Source organism: Drosophila virilis, chromosome 2 (assembly GCF_030788295.1).
Source record: "Drosophila virilis strain 15010-1051.87 chromosome 2, Dvir_AGI_RSII-ME, whole genome shotgun sequence".
Lineage (NCBI taxonomy): Eukaryota > Metazoa > Arthropoda > Insecta > Diptera > Drosophilidae > Drosophila > Drosophila virilis.
The window spans coordinates 15280001-15304620 of record NC_091544.1 but is presented as its reverse complement, the minus strand read 5'-3'; the positions used below and the strand labels follow the sequence as shown (position 1 = coordinate 15304620).

The following is a 24620-nucleotide window of genomic DNA, read 5'->3' as shown; positions in this document are numbered from 1 at the left end:
CTCTGCCTCTGCTTCTACCTCTGCCTGTGGCTGCAATTTTGCCAGTTCGCCTTGCCATTGCCGTGGCATGCTGCAAACAACGTAATTGGCTTTCAATTTGCAGCAAATTGTTGCAACAGCCACGACAACATCGAAAAGCAGCGCACAGCGCTATAGCGAAACATATTTAGATTATAGACGGATAAAGTTTATGTATGTTCTGTTCTGGACCAGACAAGTTTTGCCGCAGCCTGGGTGCTTGCTGACTGGGGTGGACGTTTGCTTTTGCCATCCGCTTCTTCCATAATTCCAATGAGTTATATGCCCATCATGTGCACTCGGGACCCTTCAAACGTTCAAAACGTAGTGCGCGTTAATTAAAAAACCAACAACAACCAGCCAGCAAGTTGCAACAAAAGCGCCAAAAATGCTGCTAAATTTTCGCTTCTTCAACCAAAAAGGGCGACCGCCTTGTCGCTGTTAGCTGTTCTGGGCCAGGGCTTAGCCGTTCAATAACTAAATAAAACACTCAGTCCGCAACTCGAAAAGCCGCCGCGTCGATCGTCGCGTCGCGACAGCCACAATCAAGCGAAAATTCCAGGCATTTTCTGCTTCATTAACAACGCACAACGCGGCCATTTCGTTTTGTTCGAAATTTACGCACACATACAGACTCACACACAGATATGCACATACTCGTATGTACACACAAGACAGGCAGTTCCTCTGCAGCTCTCAAGGTACGAAATGGCCCACGTTTTCGACTCGTTCAGCTCAATTGAGCTTAGTTTTGTTTTCGGCTTTTTGGTATTTTAATTAGAAACCAAACAACGCAAAATGCATTGCTCTTTGGCCATTTCGCTTTCTTTGGCTCCTTTTGGCCAGTCACTCTGCTTGCTTAGCTCCACGCTGTCTTGTCCTGTCCTGTCCTGTAGTTCCAACTCGCATTTTGTTTTCACATTCAATTAGCGCATATTTCAAATGCGGTCGCTGCAAACGCGACTGCGAATATTTCAGTAATGCCAGGCAAAACGCACAGGAAATGGCATCGATAAGAATACATATAAAATGAATTATATCTGCAATAAAAAAAAAAACATATTTTCAAATATTCCTACTAATATTAATGTGTCAAAATATAAATTAGAAAATGAGAAATTTAAAAATTAAAAAATTTAAAAACAAAGTACTTTCTACGCAACAAAACTATTTATAAGCTACAAGCAACAGCTTGAATATATATACTCACTCCATTCTAATCTTAGTACACCTGTTATTATAAAAAAAAATGCACCATTTTATGGTAAGTTTCTCATATATTTTGTACACATGCCCAGTTGTAAGTCGATGTCAATTATGTTTTATCATTATTGTTGATATTGCTTTATTGCTGCTAGATCAAAAGTAACTGCTTACAGAGTGCATTGGCGCTATAGTAAAATAATAAATAAATATATACTATATATAATACATACAGTATGTGAATAACTTAAGAATATACACATTATTTATTGCGAACGTTATATAAACCATTTGTTGTTGATGCTGCTGCTGTTGTTGTTGCTGTTGTTAGGTCTAACTTGTTGCGGCTTAAGTTTAGACAAAATACAATAACGGTAACTACAATTTTACAATTATTTACAACTTAAGAGCTATGTCCATTTATGTAGTTGCTAACTATGCCTAACTATGTGGCTCTATGCCACCGGACCCTAGAGCTATGCTATGTACAGGCTTGTGCTTGGCCAAAAACTGGATAAACTATATACGAGTATATGCGCGTCTGGGTTATACTAAATATCACACTGTGTAGGATGTTGCTTAGCGTTGAAGAGAAGAATTTGAAATTACACTAACAGAGAATGCAACACAAAATGCTAACTACGCAGCCAAACTAACTAACTAACTTACACACTAACTAACTATGCAAGTAGCTAACTAACTAACTAACCTTAGGCTAATTTACACTACTAATGCACTTGGAAATCGCGCCCGTGCTGTGGCAATGGCTGGCTGCACATCAAGCGGAAATGCCAGGCTGAATGCCAGGAACTTTAAGCGGAAATGAGCCTAGGGCCTTGGGCCTGTGGGCTTTGTTTGCTGAGATCGCTAGCCCTAGACCACAACAGTGGCTAGCACATCGCCGCTTTCATCGCTGGCCTGTGGCGGCAGCGATTTGCAGTTTATCGAACGTTTGCCAAAGTCCTTGCGTGGACTCTCCAGCGAGCCGACCGTATTCTTTTTCATGTCTGAATTCTGTGTCTTGTGCAGCAGTATTTGTGAGCTGCGCTTGTGCGCCTGCTTCAGTCCGGTGCTCGCGTCCAGCTCCCGCTCAAAGTCGCAGGGTGGAAACAGCGGCTGCGAGCGATGCAGCGCTGAGCTGCTGGCCGCTGATGCCGCTAGCTCGGGCGCCGGATTTAGGCTGAGCTCCATGCCGGTGCCAGCGCGCAGCGAACTGGTGCTGCCTTTAAGGGGATTCGTATAACGCCGCAGATTCTCTTCGTTCTGCAAATTATTGGATTTCTCCTCCTCGTGGCGCAGCGCGTCAAGTGGCGGCGTCAGATTCATGCCCGAGCTGCTGCGATACGCCAGACGCTGTTTCCAGTAAAGGCTAATGAATACGGAGAAGCCCACCAGGACAATAAAGATGCCGCACAGCACGCCAATAAGCAGACTGTGGCTGTTGCCATCAGCCACGCGCGCCGTCTCCAGCTTGACTTCCAGTATGGAGGTGAGTGCCGCCAGCTTCGCGTGCTGCAGCTGCAGCTCATTGCGCCGCTGTATACCATTCAGTTGACGCGAGCTGAGCAGCTCACCCAGCAAGGACACCGCCACGGGCAGCTGCTGATCGTTCAGCTTGCTGGAGGACTAAAAGATTGGGGGTTGATATCGATTACAGAGCTGTTGCTGCAGTGCTGCTGCTTGTCACTTACCACAGTCAGCTCGATGGTGTCATTGGTGCCTGTCTTCAGATCGCACAGAACCATAAGCATGCCCTCCTCCTGCGCTGGGCTGGTCTGAGGGGTCAGCGGCTGCTTGATCAGACGCGCCGCCAGGAGCACTCGCACTAAGGAACACAGGCCCTCCACGGTGGCGCCCTTACCCACGCGCTCCAAGTCCAGTAGTATGGTGAGCCGCGCGCAATTCTCGTTAACCAGCGCCTGGTTGGGCCAGCAACTAGCTTTGGCAGGCAAACGTGGCGGTGCCACGCGCCGCGAAGGTTCCAAGGCGCGACAGTCACCACGCACGCTACAAGGCGGCGACAGACAGGTTTCACCCAGGGCCGGCACACATACCTCATGCTGCTTACAGACGCCCGAAAGATTCGAGGATTTGGACAGTGGATCCAGTTTGAAGCAATTGGCCAATCCGCACCAGAGATTCGTGCAACGCGAGGTGGCATTCTCACAGACGCAAGCATTACAATGCTCGTCCTCATCACTGCGTCCGGTCAAGGCAATGTCCAGCCAATTCTGGCTCTGATTGAGCGCCGCATATGGTGATATGGTATTGGTGGCATTCAAGCAAGCTGACTTGGGATCGGAGAGCACTGTGGGCGCGGAAGCGCGAGGAGAGTTAGTCCACCAACTGGTAAGATATTTCACTAAAAAGACTCACATATTTCGCAACGTAGTCCATGCCGACCTGGTGGACAGATGCATGTGTAGCCGCCAATGCCATCGATGCAGGTGGCGCCACCCTGGCAGGGCTGTGGTGAGCACTCGTTCACATTAATACGGCAATCGGGCCCCGAGAAGCCTTGGGCGCACAAGCAGCGAAACCAGCCAGCGCCCGACTCGCAGGTGCCGCCATTATGACAGGGCTGGCCGCGGCACTGGTCGATGGCCTCCGCGCAGAATAGGCCCGTCCAGCCGGGCGCACAGCGGCAGTGCGGCTGCAGAGCCTTGTCCGGAGCGCCTGGCATGCAGGTGCCGCCATTTTGGCACTGGCCCGCATAGCAAACAGTGGCGCGTTCCGAGCAGCGTTTTCCTGTTGTCGTTCATGTTTGAGAAATATTAGAGCAAAACAAAAGACTTAGGCAACGAACTTGACAAACAAAAAATGCGATAGGATGTAGATCAGCCATGGCCAATTCAAGGCTTCAGCTAATTGAAAATTGAAAAGTAAAAGTGCGCTGACATAGATCGATGTAGCCGTAGCTGTTTCTATCAATATATCTGTATCTGTAACCATGTATCTGTATCTTAAGCTATGTGACTGTGACAAAAAAGCGAAACGCGTGAAATATGCAAATCGCACTTCGAAAACAAACATAAATCATGCAAAAACTTTGTGCGTTGCCCGGGTGGATGTAACACATCAAAGTACGGCTATGCCCCACAGCTGTGCCACATGTGGCAAAGTGAGACCAATGCGCAGATTATTGCCGCTCACAGTTTGCCGCATTCGCCACAAATTGAAGCTGTAATGACTGCCGACTTTCAATGTTCAAATAAATGCGACCGACAATTCGAGTATTTGTGTGTGTGTGTGTGTGTGTGTGTGTGTGTGTGTGTAGGTAGCTCACTTAACGTGCTCAACTCTCGTCTCGCGCTCATTTAAAGCTCCCAAAGCGTTGATAATGCGCCAGTCAGACAGTCAGCTTATATCAGGTTTGTATACACTAACAAAAAGCGTTTTTACTATATGAAACAGTTGGAAACAAGCAGCTGAATGCTCGTGCTAATAGAATGAATTGAAAACATTGTTTATAATGAATTGGATTGAATAAAAAAAATATATATATACATACATATATTATTTTCTAGCTATCTATACACCACAAAAAAGAAACTACCCTTTGGCTCAGTTCGTGAACCAAGTTTTCCAAGTTAACCAGAAAGTTATTTATGATTTGTGACACAGAAAAAGGTTTGGTTAACATTTCGGTTCAGCTGTTTCTTGAACATCTGGTGTGGTTCAAGATTCGGTTCATAATACAAAATGTATTGGAGTTTCGGGTTCGATTCGTTTCGGTTTCGGCCGGCTTTCCGCTTGCTTTATTCCTAAGCCCCAATTCTTATTAAGAATCTTTCAAGGACAGTGTATTCAGGATTCGCTATGCTCAGCTATAATTTGGCTGCACTTGTTGCGCCCGGGTTTTGACGTTCACTTAAGCAGCGGCTGCACTGCAGCGACTCACCTGTCCAGCCCGACATGCACTCGCATGTAAAGTCGCCGTCACCGTCAAGGCAAATTCCACCGTTTCGACAAGGATTCGGCGAGCATTCGTTGAGATCTGCAGAAAGTTAATGAGTTTGCTGTTTCTGTTTCGGTGTCTGTGTATATGTTTGTGTGTGTATATATATGTGTGGCTTAGTGTGTGTGTGTGTGTGTGTGTGTGTATGTGTATGTGTGTGCGTGTCTGTGTGTATGTGCATGTTGCTGCCGCTGTGGATTACTCACTGTGCTCGCAGAAGGTGCCGGTGTGGCCCACATGACATTTGCAGAAGGTGCCCACGTCGCTCATCTCGCAGCTGCCATGTCCGCTGCAGGGCTGGCCGCCTGCCGTTGTCGTCGACGTCGTCGGCTTGGCTGTCGCGCTGACATTAGCAAAGCAGCCCTCTGTGGTTGATAGACAGGAGTGGATTAGGCTTAAGTTTTCTTTGGAGTTCCGTTCTATTAGCTACTCACCATTGCAAGGTGGTTGTGAGCAGAGCGGACGCAGCTGCTCGCAGTGCTTGCCCGCGCGATCCGGTGGACAGTGGCAATAGTAGCTGCCGGGCGTGTTGAGGCAGCGTCCTTGCAGGCACGGTGAGGGCGTGCAATGATCCTTGGCCTCCTCGCACAGGGTGCCCGAATAGCCCAGCGGGCATATGCAGTTAAATTTACCCACCATGTCCACGCACTCGCCCCCGTTGCGGCAGGGCGAGTTGGCGCACTCATCGATATCCGTTTCACAGTCGCGTCCCGTGTATCCAGCGGAGCAGGCGCAACGGTAGTCGTTGACCAAATCAATGCAACTGGCGCCATTCTTGCACTGGCCCACACAATCATCCAGATTCTCCGCACAGGTGGCGCCACCCCAGCCCTCCAGACAGAGGCACGAGAACGATCCGGGCAGATTAAGGCATTCGCGCGCATTGATGCAGGGCCCATGCGTGGCAGCCGAGCTCGAGGCGGCCACGGCGCTGGTCAAAGCCGCCAGCAATGCGGCCGAGCTACTCAGATTGCTGGCAATAATGGCACTGGCCGTGGTGGTCAGCAGCGTATTGGCGGGCAAAGCGGCCGCATAGGATGCCTCGCATTCGTTCACATCCACCTGGCAGACATCACCGCGCCACTCGGGCGGACATTCGCAGCGAAAGCCGCCGATTAGATCGACACAAGTGCCACCATGCTCGCAGGGACCTCCAGCGCACTCGTCGATATCTGTAACAGAAGCGAGAAAGAGAGAGAGCGAGAGAAAAAGAGACAGAAAGAAAGAGAGAGAGTCAACGATTGGTTAAGTGGCATTCGAGGCTCAAGTGCAAATGTGTTGATTTTGTTGTTCAGCCCGCTCAACTTGATGCGATCCAGGCCCTTGTCAAGCAGGTGGCTTAAACGCTGCCCAAGTCATTGAACTGCGGCCAAAGGGGCCAAAGCTGACGTGCGGATTGGTAGCTGCGTGCATTGCTTATCGTTTGCCTGAAATCGCTGGCCACCACTCGACAGAGACGCTGCCTCTGCTGCACGCAACTCATTTGTTTGTTTGCTGATAAATAAAACCCGATAAGGACTCCCAAAAAATTTTGCTTTGACCCTTGGTCGGCCAAAGGTCGGCAAGTTCCCTACGACAGCATTTTGATGGTCTTTCTTTATGGCTATTTCAATATTTTAGCATAATTTTGCTTTAACTATCTCACAAAATGGTTGGTCAGCAAGTTCGTTGCCTAAGTCTTTTGATTTTAAAGCGCCAACTTAATTAGCTTATGGCTTATTGCACTGACTGAAATGGTTTGAAATGGTTAAATTGGTTGAAATGGTGAATGTGTGCTTCGGTCGTGCTCCAATTGGAATGCAAAATCAAATTTGCCAGACCACCGTGGCAACAACAACTACAGCAATCCAAACACTGCCTCAACTCAGGCACTGCGTGCGTGCTACGTTTCATTTCATTTCGCTACAGTCAAATGCGTGTGTGCTCAATTGCATGATCGAGTGGAGCTCGACTGTGGATGTGGATGTGGCTGTGGCTGTGGCTAATCGCGTGCTGCAGTCCGCTGGCAAATGCGAAAAATTAAATCAAAACTCACTTATTTCACATGTTGGTCCCGTCCAGCCGGCCACACAGCCACAAGTGAACTCCGCGGCCAGAGGCGGCAGTTGCTGCTGTTGCTGCTGCTGGGAGCCGTTGCCGCTGGCATTCTGCGACTCCTGAAACAGGCCCGCCAGGCTGCGTATTGAATTGCGACGGCTTATCGGTTTGCCCATGGAGGAGCTCATGCCACGCATGACGCGATATGTTGGCGGCCTGGTTGCATTCGTTAGCTGCGGAGTAGTAGAGCCAATGTGGCGGTAGTTGTAGTAGATGAAGTACAAGAGCATGGCGAAAGCCGGCGGCATATTAAATTATTTTATGGCACTGCGCGAAAATATATATGTATATGTATGTCTATAAATTGAGGGCTTACCTTGAGCGTGCAAGTCCCGCCATTGCGACAGGGCTGTGTGGCGCATGGATGCTCCACAATCTCGCACTGCTCACCCGACAGTCCCTCGGCGCATGTGCACCGATATTGATCCGGTGCGGTGTTCTCGCAGGTGCCGCCATGCTTGCAGGGTTCATGGGTGCCACAGTAATTTAAATCTGTGCGAAGAAAACCAAGCGATACTTTAAAATATGCAACAGCATCGAGCAGGCATCGATACTATCAATGTCATTGGCCATGCCATGCACCAGGTGTTGGCTGCTTTGGTAATTGCCAAAGCTCAGCTGAGCTCAGCTGGATTCGCTTACCTTGATCGCATAATATGCCACCCCAATTCGTATCGCATACGCATTTCCAGGCGCTGCCATTGCAGGAACCATGCTTACAGCCCGGATAGACCATGCACTCGTTGCACAAAGGGCCACGCCAGCCGGGTCTACATCTGGTTAAAATTATGGGAAAGACAAGCTTGTTATTAATTTTCGAGCTACAACGAATGCTATTAAAAGGGGAGAGCTGATCTACTATATCTAAATTTTCAATTTAGCATGCAATGCAATTTGTGTGGAATATGGGAATAAATTTCAAACCATAAAAATTGTGGTATTATGATGTGTAACAAGTGTAACCTACAGAGTCTATTGTGCATCTCACTGGCAAATGTATTGCTGCTGTTCTCGCTAGTATTGCTGCTTTAATCTACAGCTGAGTAGGTCTAAGCCTTCTTATGGTTGGAAAGTGTTTTGAAGTCGTCGCTGTGAAACTCAATCATTTATACATTGCCAAAGCCTTAGCGATGTGTCAATTTGCATGGGAACGCATGTCAAGTCTTCTAATCACTGAATTGGGTCACTTTGAACTTTAGCCTTGGCTGGAAGAGCATTGAATGCTACGAAAGGTCTTTTCCACTAACCGAATGGATTTGTGTTGCCGTTGATGCTGCGATTTTATCGCCACAACACGCCAAAGTGCAGGGATCAAAGTTAAATTGCCTGGCCATCGAGTTATCGCCGACAACCGACAACCGACAACCGCCGGCCGCCAATTGAGGTGCTAACTCTACAAGCGGGCATGACGTGGCCGGAGATAGCCGGGTGCTTTGGATACGTTTGAGCTGAATCTTGGGTCCGAGCCGAATGCTGTTCGATGTCTATAATTTATGATTTCATTAAAACAGCAGCCTGTTGTTATCTGTAAACGAATCTATTGCAGTGCGGCGAGCGCAAATGGGCCAGCAACGTGCAAACAGCAAAGTAATTTTTCTTCTGGCTTATAATTGTTGCTGCTTGTTGCTGGCTGTTCGCGAGGCTGTGCGAAAAATCTGCGGAGCGAGCGTCGGAAATCTGCAGCAAGTTGTTGCAACATTTGACTGGTTTTTGATGGTTTCTAGGCCACGCTAATTATTGCTATTTAGAATCAGCGCGCCAGGACCCAATGCCAAGGCGGTCTTGGACGAGTGGCTTATGGCATAGGAGAGAGGAGTGGAGGGTAGGCATCGGTTAGGGCAGGGTAAGGGGGCAGCCGCTGCTGACTGACGAGCGACTGTGGCACTGTTGGCTGAGAAATGCAATCATGGCCGCTGGCTCACGTATTCTGTGTTACGCTCAAACATTAACAACGGCAACAACAGCCACAACAACAACAACAACAACAATTCCACAAAACCACAAACGTTTTTTCGTGCTGCTGCCGCCTGCGGATGCAACTGCTCGCCAGCCGCGCTCTGCTCCTACCTGGCTGGCAACCGTTCATGTTGTGTTCTGGCAGCCGGCATGACCATTCACTTGGCGACGGTCGCGGGCACGGGCACGGGCGCGCAAAGCCAAAGGTAGAGCAATGCAGTACTGTGCAGCATCGGCCATCGTGCGGGTGTTTGATTAGCAGCCAAAAGCTTTGAGGCCGGATCCGACTGTGGCAGTGCTTGAAAAGCCGCAGCATCGCTTTGAGAATAGCAGTGTGGAAAGTGCAACGTCGATGACTCTTGATTGCAGATTATAGCTGCTTACAACTTCATAGCGATAGCTAGCTAGATTTTCCTATGGATCGTTGCTAAGGATAAAAACCTTATGGGGTATTTTAAAATTATTTTTTCGGCATTTCGGTTAACAATAATGCGAATTCTACACTGAGAGGCGACTCCCACTTGACTATATTGAACTTGTGCTTGTTATGTACCATCAATTAATTTCTGAGCCATCGAGGAGAATGGATATCCATAGTTGGGCTAATATAGTTATCGATGAGGGATCAGGGTGTCTAGTCAAAGCGTTATTTTAAAGGAATGCCATAGTACTCATGAATATTGAGAGGTCAGTTGTTAGTTTCTCGACAGGGTAGATAAGCTTTAAGCCCATTTAGATATATTTTAAATATTATCCTATTACAATTGCAGACCAATACTGTACTATCGATTATAGCTAGTTCAAGCTTTGCTTGGGTATTTTTCTCATGTCTGTCAGCTGGAGTCGCTTTACGCGCATTGCAAAAATAGATGCATAAGAAACTTTCCCAACTCTGAATATGTGGTACATCAGCTTGACAACTATTTACACATCCGCTGGGACTATTATTGTGGCCTGTGCGGCAGAAGAAAAAAAACACCCAAAGAACCCCCATTTCACTGCGGTTAATCGTGCTATAAAAAGAAAAGCAGCCATTATAACTGTGTCTGTCTGTCTGAATGTGTCTATGTCTGGCCAACATCAACATGGCGAGCAATCTGCCCCAAGGGGGCCAGGCCATTAAGGCGCCCCAAAGTTGTTCGACACACGCAGACGCAAAAAGTGTCATAATCACATCGTTAACGGCAAGGGGGAGTGTGGGCAGGAGAGATGAGGGTAGGGTTGAGAGATAATTACAATGTTGAGTACTTACTCGCATTCACCGGGTCGATCACATTTGCCATGTATGGGATCACAGCCGGGCTTGCAAATGGCCTCCTCACAGTTGACGCCCTGCCAGCCATTGAGACAGAGCTTCTGACCCTCCGAACCGCAGGCATAGTGACCGAACTGATCGTCGCGCGGACGACAGAAGGTCGTGCAGGTCGTGTTGTAGTAGGTAACGGCGCATTGCACCCGGACGCGGTAGGTGATGCGCGCGTTGCGGCCAATGTGGTCCAGTGTCTTCCACTCCGGCGACGGCAGTATCACGCCCGAGTATGATGTTTCTTCAATTAACCTTTCCGCATCTGCATTTTGGCATTGTGTTGTATTTGCATGGCAATGACAATTGTTGGACAGCGGCAGCAACAGCAACAACGACGTCGACGACGACAGCAGCAGCAGCAGCAGCGGTGACGACGATGGTGGCATCAACGTTGGCGTTCCACAAAAGTTGTCCAGGATTTGTGTAGATTGGTGGGTTAGGTAAGGGTTAGCAGCAGGAAGGCAAAGATTTAGACATGGCTGACAACATTTTGCGCGCAATTGGCTGGCAACAGTTGCTGTTGCTGCTGTTGTTGTTGTTGCTGTTGGCTCTTATTGTTATGGTCTGCGTTTGCGCTCCTGATGCTGTGCTAATTAAGCCAAATGGTGTGCACAACACAAACGACCAACAACAGCCGCAACAACAACCGCATCAGCAGCAGCAAGAGGCACGTACAACATGCGGCAATTGCAATTGCCACCGCACTTACCTGGATAGGATGTGTTGTACATGTCCAACGCCTGGAGTATCAGCGTAAACGACTTCTGTAATTGAACAATGCAGGGAGAAGAAAACGAAAACGAATAAGTTAGAAATTGCAGCATTAATTCGATGCGGGGCATGGGCAGCGACACAAGGTGGGTTTGGCATTCGTCTCGGCTCAGTGTTGACGCTAATGGACAGTTTAATCTCCAGTTGGCGCACTGATGCAAATGAAGACAACGACAGGCAAACAACAGGCGAACAAACAAACGAGCAGACCAAAAACCAAATGCACAAGCAAACACTTTAATTTCACGCAAAACAAAAAAACAAAGCAACAAAAACTTTCTAAACACAGTCGGGGTGTGCATGTTGTGGCATTAGAGCTGTCTGCGTGCCGTCTTTTCTTTCGTGACACGACCAACACGTCACGTTTGAGTTAAGGATCATAAAATAAGAATCAGTAAAAAAATTGCATAAATAAGCATTAGCATTGATAATAATTAGACCTAATTGAAATATAATTGCTGTTAATAATAAAATAAGTATATATAATCAATCCACTTCTCATAATTATATAAAATATCAAAATGATCAACTGACTTGTTTTGAATATAAATAATAATAGAATAAAAAAATCAAAATTTTAAATAAAATAAATCTAACGCTTTTATTAAATAAACTATAAAAGAAAAAATAAATATGTAAGTTGTGAATTAAAGTAAAGATATCTTAGTAAATTAAGTTTTTTAAAATTAAAGAATAAAAATTATTCTGAAAGCAGTTAAATTAAATAAAATAATTAATAATACACATATTCATATCCGATAAATATATATATTTAATAAATTGGACATAATTAAATGTTAGGACTTAATATCAAAACATTTTTTTACGCGCATCTGACACGCGTTCATCTCCAATCCACAGACTGGAAGACATTCAGTGCAATTGGCCGACCAAAACAAATTTTTTGCTTTTTTCTGCATGCGCGCATAAAAATTGAAGACTCGCTGTTTGTGTTGTTGTAATTGCCAACTGGGCAACTGAGGAGCTGGGCAACTGAGCTGTGCCAGAAGATTTCTCGTGGCACAAAAAGCAATTAAACGTCCACTACTACGCCGACGACGTCGACGTTGTCGTCTGCGCCGCTGGATGCCAGGAAATGCTCATTTAGCAATCGAAGAAGGCGGCAGAGGAGGCCACGAAGGCGACGACTTGGTTGCCTTGTGCCCATGTAATTGGCCTGGCGGCGCGACACTAAATCAGTCCAAAGCAGACATTGGCTAATTACAAAACAGTCCAACTGTTGTCGCTGTGGCAACTTGACACAGTTTGTCAAAAACAAAAACAAAAAAACCAAAAAGCATCCAGCAATTGTAATGCTCCTCAAATTTCCATTCAATTTCCCGCTGTCATAATTTCATATCTCACAGCGGTTCGCTCTTCCGGGCGGGCGCATGCTAAAAAATCTTGACTTGTCGACGCGCATGGCCAGCGGAAGTTTTTCAATTGAAAATGGCGTTGAATTGGTTTCGGATTTCAATACTCCGACAAACAGACACGCGCCAACTGTCACTGATCACAAAGTCTGCTGCGGGGGAAGCACGAACCTCTAAATGATATTATACACACAAATTAGATAAGCAGAGCGCCAAAGATGTAATACCCTTGTAATACCCCTAGATGGTTTGCGATAGATTAATAAACTTTTCAGAAAAGTTCAACATTCTTTTTGCATAATATTCTATTGTTATGCCACTTTTATAAGTTATAAGGCATAGAGATATTAATCGCGCTGTTACTAACAGTTGGGTGACATTTGCTCTTCTTAACATATGTTAAAAGCACAATTTAACTATAGCTGTAAACTAACATTTTTCTGTTAAAAAGCCACAAGTGTGGAGAAACTTAAGTTGCAAAAAAATATTTTTGATCTATATATAAATAAACATTTTCACTTGAGGTCTGATCAATTCTGAACAAAATCAAGTAGCAATCAAGACAGCATCATTGAGCTTTCAATTGGCCACTGAAATGTTTACAAACTGTCAAGAAGCTGACCATACTTGGCAGCCATTCGGCACATTTACAACAACGACAAGACCAACACAACAGCTGAGCTCGACAAATAACCTACCCACTTTCATTCGTGGTTTTATCAATGGCATTGGACCATTTACGTATGTTTCTTTATAAACGAAAGCTTCTTTTTTTTTTTGTGTAAGGGGACAACTCCAAATATAGAGCTTCATGTGGGGGCAGTCCGGCTGAAAATGGAGCCTAGGCAACTATGGGAATGCCATTCATCTGGCCCATACACTCGAATTTTCATGTATGCACAAAAGTGGAGCAAGACCAGCGGATTCCACTCGAGAATTTTGATGATTGCGCACGTGCACTCCAACAAACAGTTGAAAATATTGTCAAGTGAAATTCATAGAGTCTTTATATTATTTTTTTCATGCTTTCAAAGAGTTCGATGGGCCTGTTTGAGTTTGTATTTGACAGTTACATTGAAGTTTGGTTAGCTGGCGGGGCTGTGGGGGTACTACTGATGATGTTGTAGCTGCTGCTGCTTCAACTTGTTCCAAGTGTTTGAAGTATTTCATAAGTCATGTTTATAAGTTTTAGCGTGCCATTCACTCAATCAACTGTTTCGAAGTTCCACTCCCCCCATCCCTCCTCACATGAAAATGAAAAAAATATAAAAACAGTCATTCAATAAAAAGTGGGACAATTGCGACGCATCCAACAGAGAGCAACAACAAAAGTAACAACTCGCTTATATCGGCAGCTTGATTTTTATTTTATTTTTTTGAAGATTTCGTGATTTTGTGAAAGGCTTCTTGAGATTTGTCTGTGCGCCTGAGCAAATATTGCCGTTGTATGCAGAATTTGCCAAAGCCGACGCCAGGGCAAACATTTGCCAGGTTTCGTTTGTGGCAGCAAAGAGTCGCGCATAAGGCACACACATAAGTACATCACATACACACACATGCAGACATATGTGAGCACTGCAGGCAGGCAGCCAGGCCAAGATTAAAGCGAAACCATAGCGAAGCGTAACGTATCGCCATCGGCCAAGCGACAAGCGCGACAAGGTAATGTTCCCACGAAACAGGTTGTCCGCACTTCAGGCCACGACCACGACACTGCGCCGGCACAGACTTAGATTCAGACTCGAACTCAGACTCGAACTCCAGAACAACAGAACAGCAGACCCCAGCCCCAGCCCCAGCCCCAGCCCCAAAGCCGGCTCTGACGCATGCGCGCCGGCTGCTCCCTAGTCGAGAGTCGCTTAATGTAAACGACGGCGCATGCGCATGCCGACGTCGCTGTCGCTGTCGTTGTCGCAGTCGCAGTCGACGACGCCGTCAACGTTTGGCTTATGGCCATCAGCAGAATTAGTTGGCAGTGTCGACGAAGGCGTGTAATTGTTAACCAAGTTAGTTTTGTGTTTGTACATTACCAAAACATTGCCGTTTTTTAAATAAGGCGGAAAAAAAGAAAGAAAAAAAACGTAGCTAACATTAAAGCATGTAACAACGTTGCAGTCGGGTGCAACCAACTGTGCAATACTCTTTTCGCAGTGTAATTTCCGATTAAATCCGACGATTTGTGTAATTGATGGGAACGTGCCTAACATTTGTATCAATATTTAGAGGAGCTCAATCTAATTGCTCTAACTCTTAATTTCGAATAGCTATAGATTCCTGCGCCTAATGGGCGTGGTCAAAGAACTTTAACACTTTGTCAGACGCGGATATTCACGCGCATTTATGCCTTGTTAGCTTCATTAGCAAGCAGCTGAAACCAATATAGGCTTCTCACATTGTGAACAGAGTATAAAATGAAGTTAAATTCAACTGGCAGTTACGCCCCAACCACCAGGTTACATTCAAAGGCAGCTGCCTCTGTGGACTTGGCTTATGTTTTATAGCGCGACGGAACCAGAACAGTCGAAATATGCCACGTTTTAGCAGTCATAAGCCCGCATTATGCGCACTTAATTAATGCCAGGCCCAGAATCAGAGACGAGGGTGAAGGCGCTGCGCACTGAAAGAGGCTTAAAAAATACACCGAAAAAAAATTTAAGAAAAAAATACTAATAAAACATAAGTTTTAATTGCCTTTGATATGCGGCTACCGCAACGAGTAAGCGGCTTTTTCATGCCACGGCCTGTGATTTATTTGCCACATACCTAAGTATCGGGTATATAGTATATATATTTTTTAAAGCCATAAGTCAAAACATGACTCAAACTTTTATTTCTATTTTTCATTATAACCCTACTTCTAGCCAAGTAAACAACAACCCACGCAAGAGGCTCTTTATTAAATCTCTCTTTTTATTTACTTGGGTTTTTTCGGGGTTTCTTAGTATACCGGAAACTGCGATACACTCTCCGTAGATCGTAAGAGCAATAGACTACCAAGTACTTGCCAGTGCTTATCACTGTTGCAGTTGCTGCCGCCGGTTGCCAGCTCTCGAGTTTATCGCTAGAAATTCCGCGATGACGAGCAGCGTCTGTGTGCTCCATGCGGAACAGCCACAGTTCTCCAACAGCGCTATCAATGCGCCAGCTCGTGCCAAAAGTGTGCGTTTTTGTATACAGAGGCATGGGTATGGGTATAGGGGATTACGGGCTTTGGTTCCGTTTCGATGCTCACAAAAACAACAACCAGAAGAAAAAGAAGAAGAAGACGAACAACTTACCGTCCAGCGAAATGTGAAGGGCAAGACAATGGCACCCACGCCCGGATCACTGAGCACAAAGCTCGAGCCGCCAAGTATCTTCGTGGTGGAGTTGCCAAATGAGCAGCCCGTCGATATGCTGACGCCTTGTTCCGTTGTCTGATACTCCTTTAAGCACAGTCTAAATGCTGTTGTGCAGGGTGAACAGCCTGAAAAAGTATAATATATTTAATAGATTAACAGAAAGACTGCATAGCACAAAAACTAGATACTTTCACTTAAACGAATCAATTATTATTATTTACATAGTTTTTTCGATCCCTATTCTCTTAGATCTTCTACATACATAGTCTTAAGATTACATAGTCTTAAGATTTTAATCTAAATAGTAAAAACTTTTATAGAATCCATTTACGAAAAACTTTAACTCGAATTAAGACACATAACCTTTCGTAGATTCGCGTCTATATATATCAATTTTGACAAGACCAAGATTCGGTAAAGATCAAGTTTTTAAAAAATTTGAAAAATGCTTTTAACGCGATTATAAAAGGCTCCGCTTTGGTATTCGACTTAAGTCATGTTTTTGCGTAAATATCAAGGTCACATTTCCAAAATTATTCTAAATATTATTTAAAACTTTCTACATGCAAATAAAAAACTCAATCTTTCAGAAAAATACTCGCTCATATATGACCTTGAGCACAATCAGAATAATACTAAGCGATAAGAGAATTATAATGTGAAAAAAATTAATGTGTGCCAGATTAAAATGTGTGTCAGTTATGCAACGGCTTTATATACTTTATATATGTATAGAGTAGATGATAAATATATATTTTTTAAATGGGCTTTACTTACCCGTCGTCTTGGTGGCGCGTAATTCTGTGGGTACACCGCAGCAGTAGCCGCTTAGTAGATGGCTATTCGTATTTGAGATTTCTAATATTTCCAGCTCGAAGTTACCAGCTGCGGATATCTGTAAAAATCGAAAGGCACATCATCAGCAATAAGCCGCAGCCAAAACATAGAAAGAAAAAAACAAATCAAAAAAAAAAAAAACACACACAAAAAAAAACATGTAAACACAAATTTCGAATCGTTCAAATCAATCACGGCCCATAACGAAGCCATAAGCTAAATAAGCGTACAAGACACAAATTCCCCCCATTTCCCGAGAGACCCTTACCCCTGCCCCCTTGCCCCTTACCAATATCAAATAATATGCTCAACACCGCCGTCTTTCGCAGCGCTCGTTCGCTTGTTGTAAAAACTAATAAGCCACCTAGGGCGCTCTGATTGGGCTACGGTAGAGGTTTTAATTAAAAACACGAGAAAGAAATTCAAAATGGATGAAAATATATAAATATATATATGCATTTTTTTCTTGTAGGCAAATGAAAGGAGCGCCAGACGCAGATTGGAAACGGGCATGGAGGAGACTGTGTAGTCTTGATAAATCTGCCGGCAAATGAAACATGAAAATAATGAGAAATATTTTCAAACACAAAGGCGCTTTAACTGTACACAAAATTGTTTGCCTATTTTCTGTGGTTGTGGCACACTTAATCAAACGAGATATCCAGCCGCTTGTATAATTTAGAATGTCTTTTGTGTTGGCCATAACAGCTGGAGTTGGCCAACTGGTAGCGAGTCACCATTGCAAATCAAGAGCCTATCGATAAGCGCATTTGCCATAAAATTAATAACACATTAGATCGCCATCCATTGAGAGATTGCTCATAAAGTTTAACTATTTCTGCATAATGGTTACTCATATTTTATACCCCCCACACTCCCCTCTCTTACTCTCTTTCACCTCGACAATCCTCGCTCATGGCCAGTGCCATCAACTTTGTAGTTTAGGGTTCATTACAAGTCCGACTTTCAGGCAGTCGCCTGGGCCGCGGCTCAGAAAATATGCTAATGAAAACTTTTAGCTGGCAACTTTTATGGTTTCATATTTCACAAAATTTATTGTCAAAGGCGGCGGCATTTGTTGGCTTTTTGGTTGCTGGTAGCTGGCAGCGTTGATAAGTTTATTAGAAATAAATTGCAATTTAGCCAAAGGCCTGTCACAGGCTCTGCTCAGGTCCAGGCTAACGGCAGTTGCCCGCTTGGCCAGACGCACTTCTTGGCCTGCACCTGTGCGGCACAAAAACCAGCACAAAAAAATCTAAAAGTTGCAGTTGAATTGGCTGTAGTTGTTGTTGTTGTCGTTCGTGTGGCTGTTGATATTCCAGTTGAAGTTGTCGAGCAGCCGCGCGCATTGTTGATCAACCCATAGATCAATCAATGCAGTCAATGCTTGCCACTTGCCACAGTCTTGGCCGTTGATGCTGTTCTGAGTTCTTAGTTCTCAGTTCGGAGTTCTGGCTTTTGTTTGCCGCATTGTGCTGAGCATTTGGTCAGTGCCCCAGCGGCAAGTTGATTGGATTCTTGATCGGATCTGTTGAACCGGTTTGTCTGCATATATTCTGTGCCTGCTTACTTATTTATTTATCACATTTTTTTTGCGCCTGTATTTTCATTCATGAGATCTGCCGCTGTCGCTGCCACAGTGCGGCAAGTGCAGCTGCCGCAGCTGCAGCCACCGATTCTCACATACTCGCAATCAAGCGCTAATATTCGAGACAAACTTTGACGTTATCAATTCGATTAGATAATATCCATGAAATGCCCCAAGCGATTAGTAATGCGGCGCCCAAAAAATCCCAAAAAGTGAATTGGTTTACAAAATATATATTAATATAAAGACAAGTAAAAGTGCTCAAGTCGAGAGTGGCCGACTGCTGGATGCCCTGACTCCAGCGCCCAGCTGCAGTAGCTTACAAATATTCTAGCATCTAAATACATCCCAATTAAACATGCTCCATACGACGACAAATGTAATTTTGAATAGCTTCGGTGCTTATAGGCCGATCCCTTTGAAAGTATCAGCGTCCAAAACTGACACTCAACTGTTTGATATAACAAGTGCAAAGCTTAAGCTTTGAATGGCTAAATTGGAAGGAGATATCCATAAAATTCCCAATTTGATGTGTCAAGCTTCTTCAACTATCGAGTAATGCTAAACAGTCCATGTTACAAAATCGGAGTCCCTAGCTTCGGTTGTTTCTGAAATCGACTGAAATCGATCGAAATTGTATATACTTTCTTACATGCATTCGCATAAAACATTACACACATTGGCCCTAGCTAGTTTAATTCCCCTCATCATAACTATGGATTGAGATTTCATAAATAAATTATAGCAAATTTCAATGGGCTCAGCGCAAAACAAATTAAATATTTGCTTACATCTTGAGCCTTGTGCTAAATATAAAAAAGAAGCCCAAATGCAGCTGTTAATGAAGTTAAATGCAAATTTATGTTAAATTACAATTTATGATCACGTAATAATATTTTCATCAGCTGGCGCCGGCAACAATAAGTTTTGCCCTAATGAGGCAGCAACTGCAACGCGCAACGTTTTGTTGGTGCTTAAAGCGTTGCGATAAACACCAACAACAACAAGAACAGCAACAGCAACAACAACAACAACAACAACAACTTGTACAAACAAAACGATCGTGGGAGCTGAATGCGCGTTTCGCCAACTCATTTTGTGGGACTTTCGAAAGGCAAAAAGAAAAAAATCTTTTTGAATATCTTCAACAGTTGCCGCCGCTGCCAGTTTAATACGCAGCTTATGATCAATAAATGTCAGGCCTTATGAGGGTAGCTTTAGCAAGTTTTTTCTTTTTTCAAGCTCAGACTCCTGGCCAAGCTGCAAACTGGGTTAATACGCCCCGTGACCAGTGACACTCACTGAGCAGTAATCACTGCAGGCAGCAGTAAGCAGTCAGCTGTCACTTGTTGTTGTTGTTCTTGTTTCCTGGAAGCGAACATTAATCGCTGCCACAAAATGTTGAACTTTTTATTTGCTTAATTAACAACTAAATAGTTGCAGCAACCCCCAAAAAAAAAACGTTGAGGTAACCAATACCAAGTGGAATGCCCATTTAAAGAGCCATTTCTCATTTGACGGCAACTTTTATCGCCAGCCTTAACCGAAATCAATGCACTCAAGAGCTGCTGCTGCTGTTGCTGTTGCTGCTGTTTCTGTTGCTGTTGCCGCGGGGACTCAGATAAATGTGTATAATCAATTTGATAGCCCTGTGTTGTGGATTAGGCCTGGGCATTCTAATGCCTGGTCTGTTGCTCGCGTATTAATCAAATTGTTGTTTGTGTTTTTTTCTTGAACGCTGGCAACGCGATTAATTTTTATGTATCTTGGACCGTTGCTGTTTAATTGCCTCGCAGGCATCTCCGCTGGCATCTCAATACATGTTTAGGCACTTTGTATAACACTTTATGATGTCTACGCCCCTAAAAATCAAAAATGTGGCCAACGACTACCGTTGCTGCTGCTGTGGGAACTGGCCGAGCCAGCGGCAAGGTTAAAAACCCATTTGGCAGCCACTTGTAACTTGAAGTTAAATTGTTCCGAGTATCATCAATACCCTAATGGTAAGGATTGTGTAATGTAAAACCAGGTTTACATACATTCAGATCCGATTAACATCTACAGTAGATCAACTTAGATCAATTGGGCAAGAGAATCAATTTATTTTGTTCTTCAGCCACAACTTTTCATTTCAATCTCTGTTAAGCTTGATGACTTTAAATAAGCAATAAAAGCAATAATATTAATTTTAGAAAACCTAATGGGACTGTTTCATATGGTGTTAATTAACGCAGCTTTCATTTAGTAGCTTTATTGAGCCATATGCAATATAATATCCAATTTATGTCCAATTTGTCACTATTGGAAGTTGCAAATAATTATTTGACCTAAAAAAAGGTGACAGTAATTTTAAAAAGAGCAGCTAAATTAGTTTTGCTACCTGTAAATCGTAACTGGATAATGCATATAAAAGTATTCGCATTCTTTGGCTGGTTGAACATATTATCTGGACTTAAATATAAATTCTATTATTTTATATTTTACATTTTTTAATTAAATAAAAATCCTCTTTAAAAATATATTTTTGTCAAATATATTTAATATTATGTTTTCTCATTAAATAACAAGAAGCAACTTTTGAAACTTTTAAAATAATTTTTTTTAAACCGGTGCAAATATTTTTGATTACGAAATAAAATGAAGTTTAAAAATATTTAATAGTTAGTTGCAAGACAAAACCATTTTGGTGTTCAATATAAGTTGAAATTGATTGAAATCTATATATACATCGTTTTGGAGGTTATAAAAATCTGTTCTCTTTGTCGGACCACAAAATATGTCAAACCAATTTATATTGACTTTAATATGTTTAATTCGAATGGATCTAAAGTATGATGATGGAGAAGCTGATAGCCTATTTGCTTATTAAGTATATATTTTAAACTGAATATTTTTAGTATTTGCCGCGCTTCGTAAATGATTTGTCTAATTAAGCCAGTAATTTTAGCAAGTCCCGGCTCGAAACCCCGACTAGTTTACAAGTAGCTCTAGCCTACTTGTACTATATGTCACACTTAAAATAATAATGGTAAGCGCAGCAATCAATTGTTGCCCTTAATTATAGTCCATAATAAAAACATATATGCATTAATAAAAATAGATTGTCGCTTTGTCATGTCTGCAATTCTACAAATTCAGCACCCTCATCGATCAGTTCCCACATACACACACACCCTCACACACACAAACACACACACACCCATAGACATTTGGTGCCTTCGGCAGCAAAAACAGCCAAAAGTTTAATCAACTCAATTTGGCTAACGAGAAATCAACACGAATTGAGGCAACACCCGCATATTTGGACTAAAGTTATTTTTGTTTTGCTCTTTTTTTTTGCATGTGAACTCATTTTGATGGTTGCTGGTGAATTCTGGGGCTTGTTGTTGGGAGCTTTGCTTACCTTATGGACTAACAATATTAAAATTAAAGCAATTAAGTTGCAGGCAGACTTTAATGATCGACAATCGTCGATCAGCGATCGCAGCGCTGTTGTCTGCCGTGGCCGCTGCCGCTGCCGTTGCCGTTGCCTCGTTGCAGACATTCTCAGGCTGCCAGTTGTTGTTTCTGTTGCTGTTGTTGCTGTTGTTGCTGTTGTTGTCGCTGTATTGCCTTTTGTTGATTTTCGGCGAAAATGTTTTCTAAACATTTTGTACATTCTGTGCGCGTTTTTCAACGTGTTGCCGCCTGCTGTTGCAGACGATGCTGGTGCGCAGTTTAGTTCCTTCTGCTGGTAGTTGTTTTTTTTTTGTTTTTGTTATTGTTGTTGTCGTTGTTGCTTAACCACAACTTTTTGGCACAAGTAACGCACACAAATTGGCCATTAATTAGCCGATGCCCAGATAACTCTTCTTTTTTAAAAATATATTTTCGTACTTTAAACGTTGTTGTTGTTATTGTTGTCGATTTGTCAGGGCATTTTGTTTTGTTGTTAATGTTGTTATCACGAACTTTTGCTTATTAATTCCCTTGTTGTTGTTGTTGTTGGGGTTTGCATATAGATTTTTTTTATTTATTTCTCATTCGTTTTCTATACACTTTACACTTCCACTTGATATGCCGTTGTTATTGTTGTTGCTGCTGTTGCTATTGATATTATTATTGTTGTTGTTGCTGTTGTTGTTAAAGCAATTGTCAAACCAAATGGAATTGAAACACACTGACAAGTGCCTGTAAAATCCATTTCTCATTGCTTTTAAGCACGCATCATCAACGCTAATTGACACGCATTTGTTGTTGCTGTTGCTGCTGCTGTTGCAGTTACTGCTGCTGTTGCTGCAACAAGTGCTGGCAGCCAAGCGCAGCAACATTTGCTTTTGGCTGCGCAACCGCAACAACCGCAAAACGGCTCAACGTGCAGCAAATGCAAATGCAATTCAATTTATGTTAATTTAACGCTGCTTCTGCTGCTGCTCTGCTGTTGCAGTTGCAAGTTGCTGCTGGTGCTGCCGTGTCTTTGGCCACAAGCAATTTGCATCTTGTGCGCATATTAATTTACAGATATTTTCACTGTTGCCCACATTACTCATGCTGCCCCTGCTGTTGCCCCCGCCCGTGTTTGTTCTGCCTCTTGGCTTGGCCTGTGCCATTTTCCCCTGTTCCTGCGGCTAGCACACGATGTTGTTGATCGGGTGTTAATTGTCCATTTAATTAAGTAATTTGCTACGCTTCCTCTGGTCGCTCCTTGCCCTCCTCACCCTGCGCGAGCGGAAGTCGTTGACTTTGAGTCAAATTTGTGCATAGGCTGTGGCTGTGGGAGAGCGTGTAGCAACAGGCAGGCAGGCACGACCGGAAGTGGACCAAAGGGTGCACTTGACAATTGGCGCAATTGAAGTTGCAATGAGAGGGAAATGAAATATGACAACCGAAACATTGAGTATACAAATTTATGGGGCACCTTGCAAAATTAAAGCTAATGAAAGATTTTACGGGATAGAAAACTATTTGATCTGGTTTATGTACAGAATACCAGAGGAAAGTAGTAATTTAATTTAAGTAAGTAACAACAACTCTTATACTATATTTTAGAAGATTTTCACAGCATATGTCGCATTCTGTTTTTATCAGCTAATTATATAAGCAGCGCCTGGCCTAGTACTTAGTTCTTCAAGCTATGAAAGCTCTCGCGGCACTCGCTCTGCCCCGGCATCTTCCTCTCCCGCCCACTCGTTTTCTTATTGTCAACTCATATGTAAGCATTGCCCTCGTTATGTTCTAGTATCTCTCTCGCTCTCCCTAGCGCTGTCTCTATTATCACTAGCATATTGAATTGTTGTTGTTATCATGCAATATGCGCTATTTACACATCCTATATGTATATGTATATGTGTATGTATATGTGTGCATATGCATATGTATTTATTTATTGTGCTGCTATTTTCTTTCTTTCACTCGGCGTGTTTCAATTCCATTTCGTTTGTGATGCGTGTGTGTGGGTGAGTCTGCGTTATCAATGAAACCGCTGCGTTGTGGCTATTGTGGACTCTAGCGGGGGCAAGAGACACATTCGCATTCGCATTCGCATTGTTTGCACTTTTACTTTAGCGCTTTTATTAACAAATTTATTGTGAGTATGTGTGTGTATATTGTACCAGTAATTGAGCGCTATTTCCGTTATTATTATTTTTTTTTATATTTCTTTTTCGCACAGAGAATCTCACGCTTAGTCCGAGATTTTCGAAGCTTTGATTTATGTTAAGTTAAATCGACAGTTGAAAAAAATAATAAATTCATATGAATTTCACATGCACACATAGACACATATAAATTAAGCGGCTGTCGATTGTGCTGTTTTTTTATTGTTGTTGTTGTTGTTGTTGCTGCTGTTGCTGTTGCTATGCTGTATTTCGTGCTATTGTTATTATGATGATTACTTGTTGGCTTTCTGCTTTGCCGTCGTTTGTTGTAATCAGCAAGCAATTCAATTTAATTGTAACACATTTAACACTTTCACATCATTTTCATTAATTATTGTTGTTATTTGTGCGCGCTCACACACATGCACACACACGCACACATAATCCAATTGGCATTTAATGTTTACCGCTTGCAGCGCTGCAAAACTGCTCTTAACTGCTCGAAGCACGGCGCTCGACTAAACCCGTCACATTATAGGGAGTCCTGCGGCGTTTGGTTAGCCTGCAGCAGTAGCCAAAGCAGCAGCCACCACACG

At 43.5% G+C, this 24620-nt stretch overlaps 1 protein-coding gene across 6 annotated transcripts in view; it reads right to left on the bottom strand.

Moving 5' to 3' along the window:
* Window positions 1-1333: 1333 nt before the first annotated feature.
* Ser (protein serrate) overlaps window positions 1334-24620 on the bottom strand; it is a 23511-nt gene continuing 224 nt past the window's right edge. Inside the window, exons 1-15 of one of the 6 annotated variants that reach the window (XM_070207340.1) lie at window positions 24492-24620; window positions 21852-22561; window positions 16801-16918; window positions 15961-16148; window positions 11248-11302; window positions 10485-10800; window positions 7919-8052; window positions 7593-7768; window positions 7215-7449; window positions 5614-6351; window positions 5386-5544; window positions 5123-5218; window positions 3598-3969; window positions 2913-3529; window positions 1334-2847 (exon numbers count right to left, since the gene is read on the bottom strand). The exon at window positions 24492-24620 is cut by the window's right edge and continues 53 nt beyond it. In XM_070207340.1, the coding sequence (XP_070063441.1) occupies window positions 2095-2847; window positions 2913-3529; window positions 3598-3969; window positions 5123-5218; window positions 5386-5544; window positions 5614-6351; window positions 7215-7449; window positions 7593-7768; window positions 7919-8052; window positions 10485-10800; window positions 11248-11302; window positions 15961-16148; window positions 16801-16918; window positions 21852-22106 (4212 nt within the window). In that variant the 5' untranslated portion in view covers window positions 22107-22561; window positions 24492-24620 and the 3' untranslated portion in view covers window positions 1334-2094. The remainder of the gene's footprint in view (window positions 2848-2912; window positions 3530-3597; window positions 3970-5122; window positions 5219-5385; window positions 5545-5613; window positions 6352-7214; window positions 7450-7592; window positions 7769-7918; window positions 8053-10484; window positions 10801-11247; window positions 11303-15960; window positions 16149-16800; window positions 16919-21851; window positions 22562-24491) is intronic. The other 5 variants (XM_070207342.1, XM_070207339.1, XM_070207341.1 and 2 more) reach the window with 5 other exon arrangements.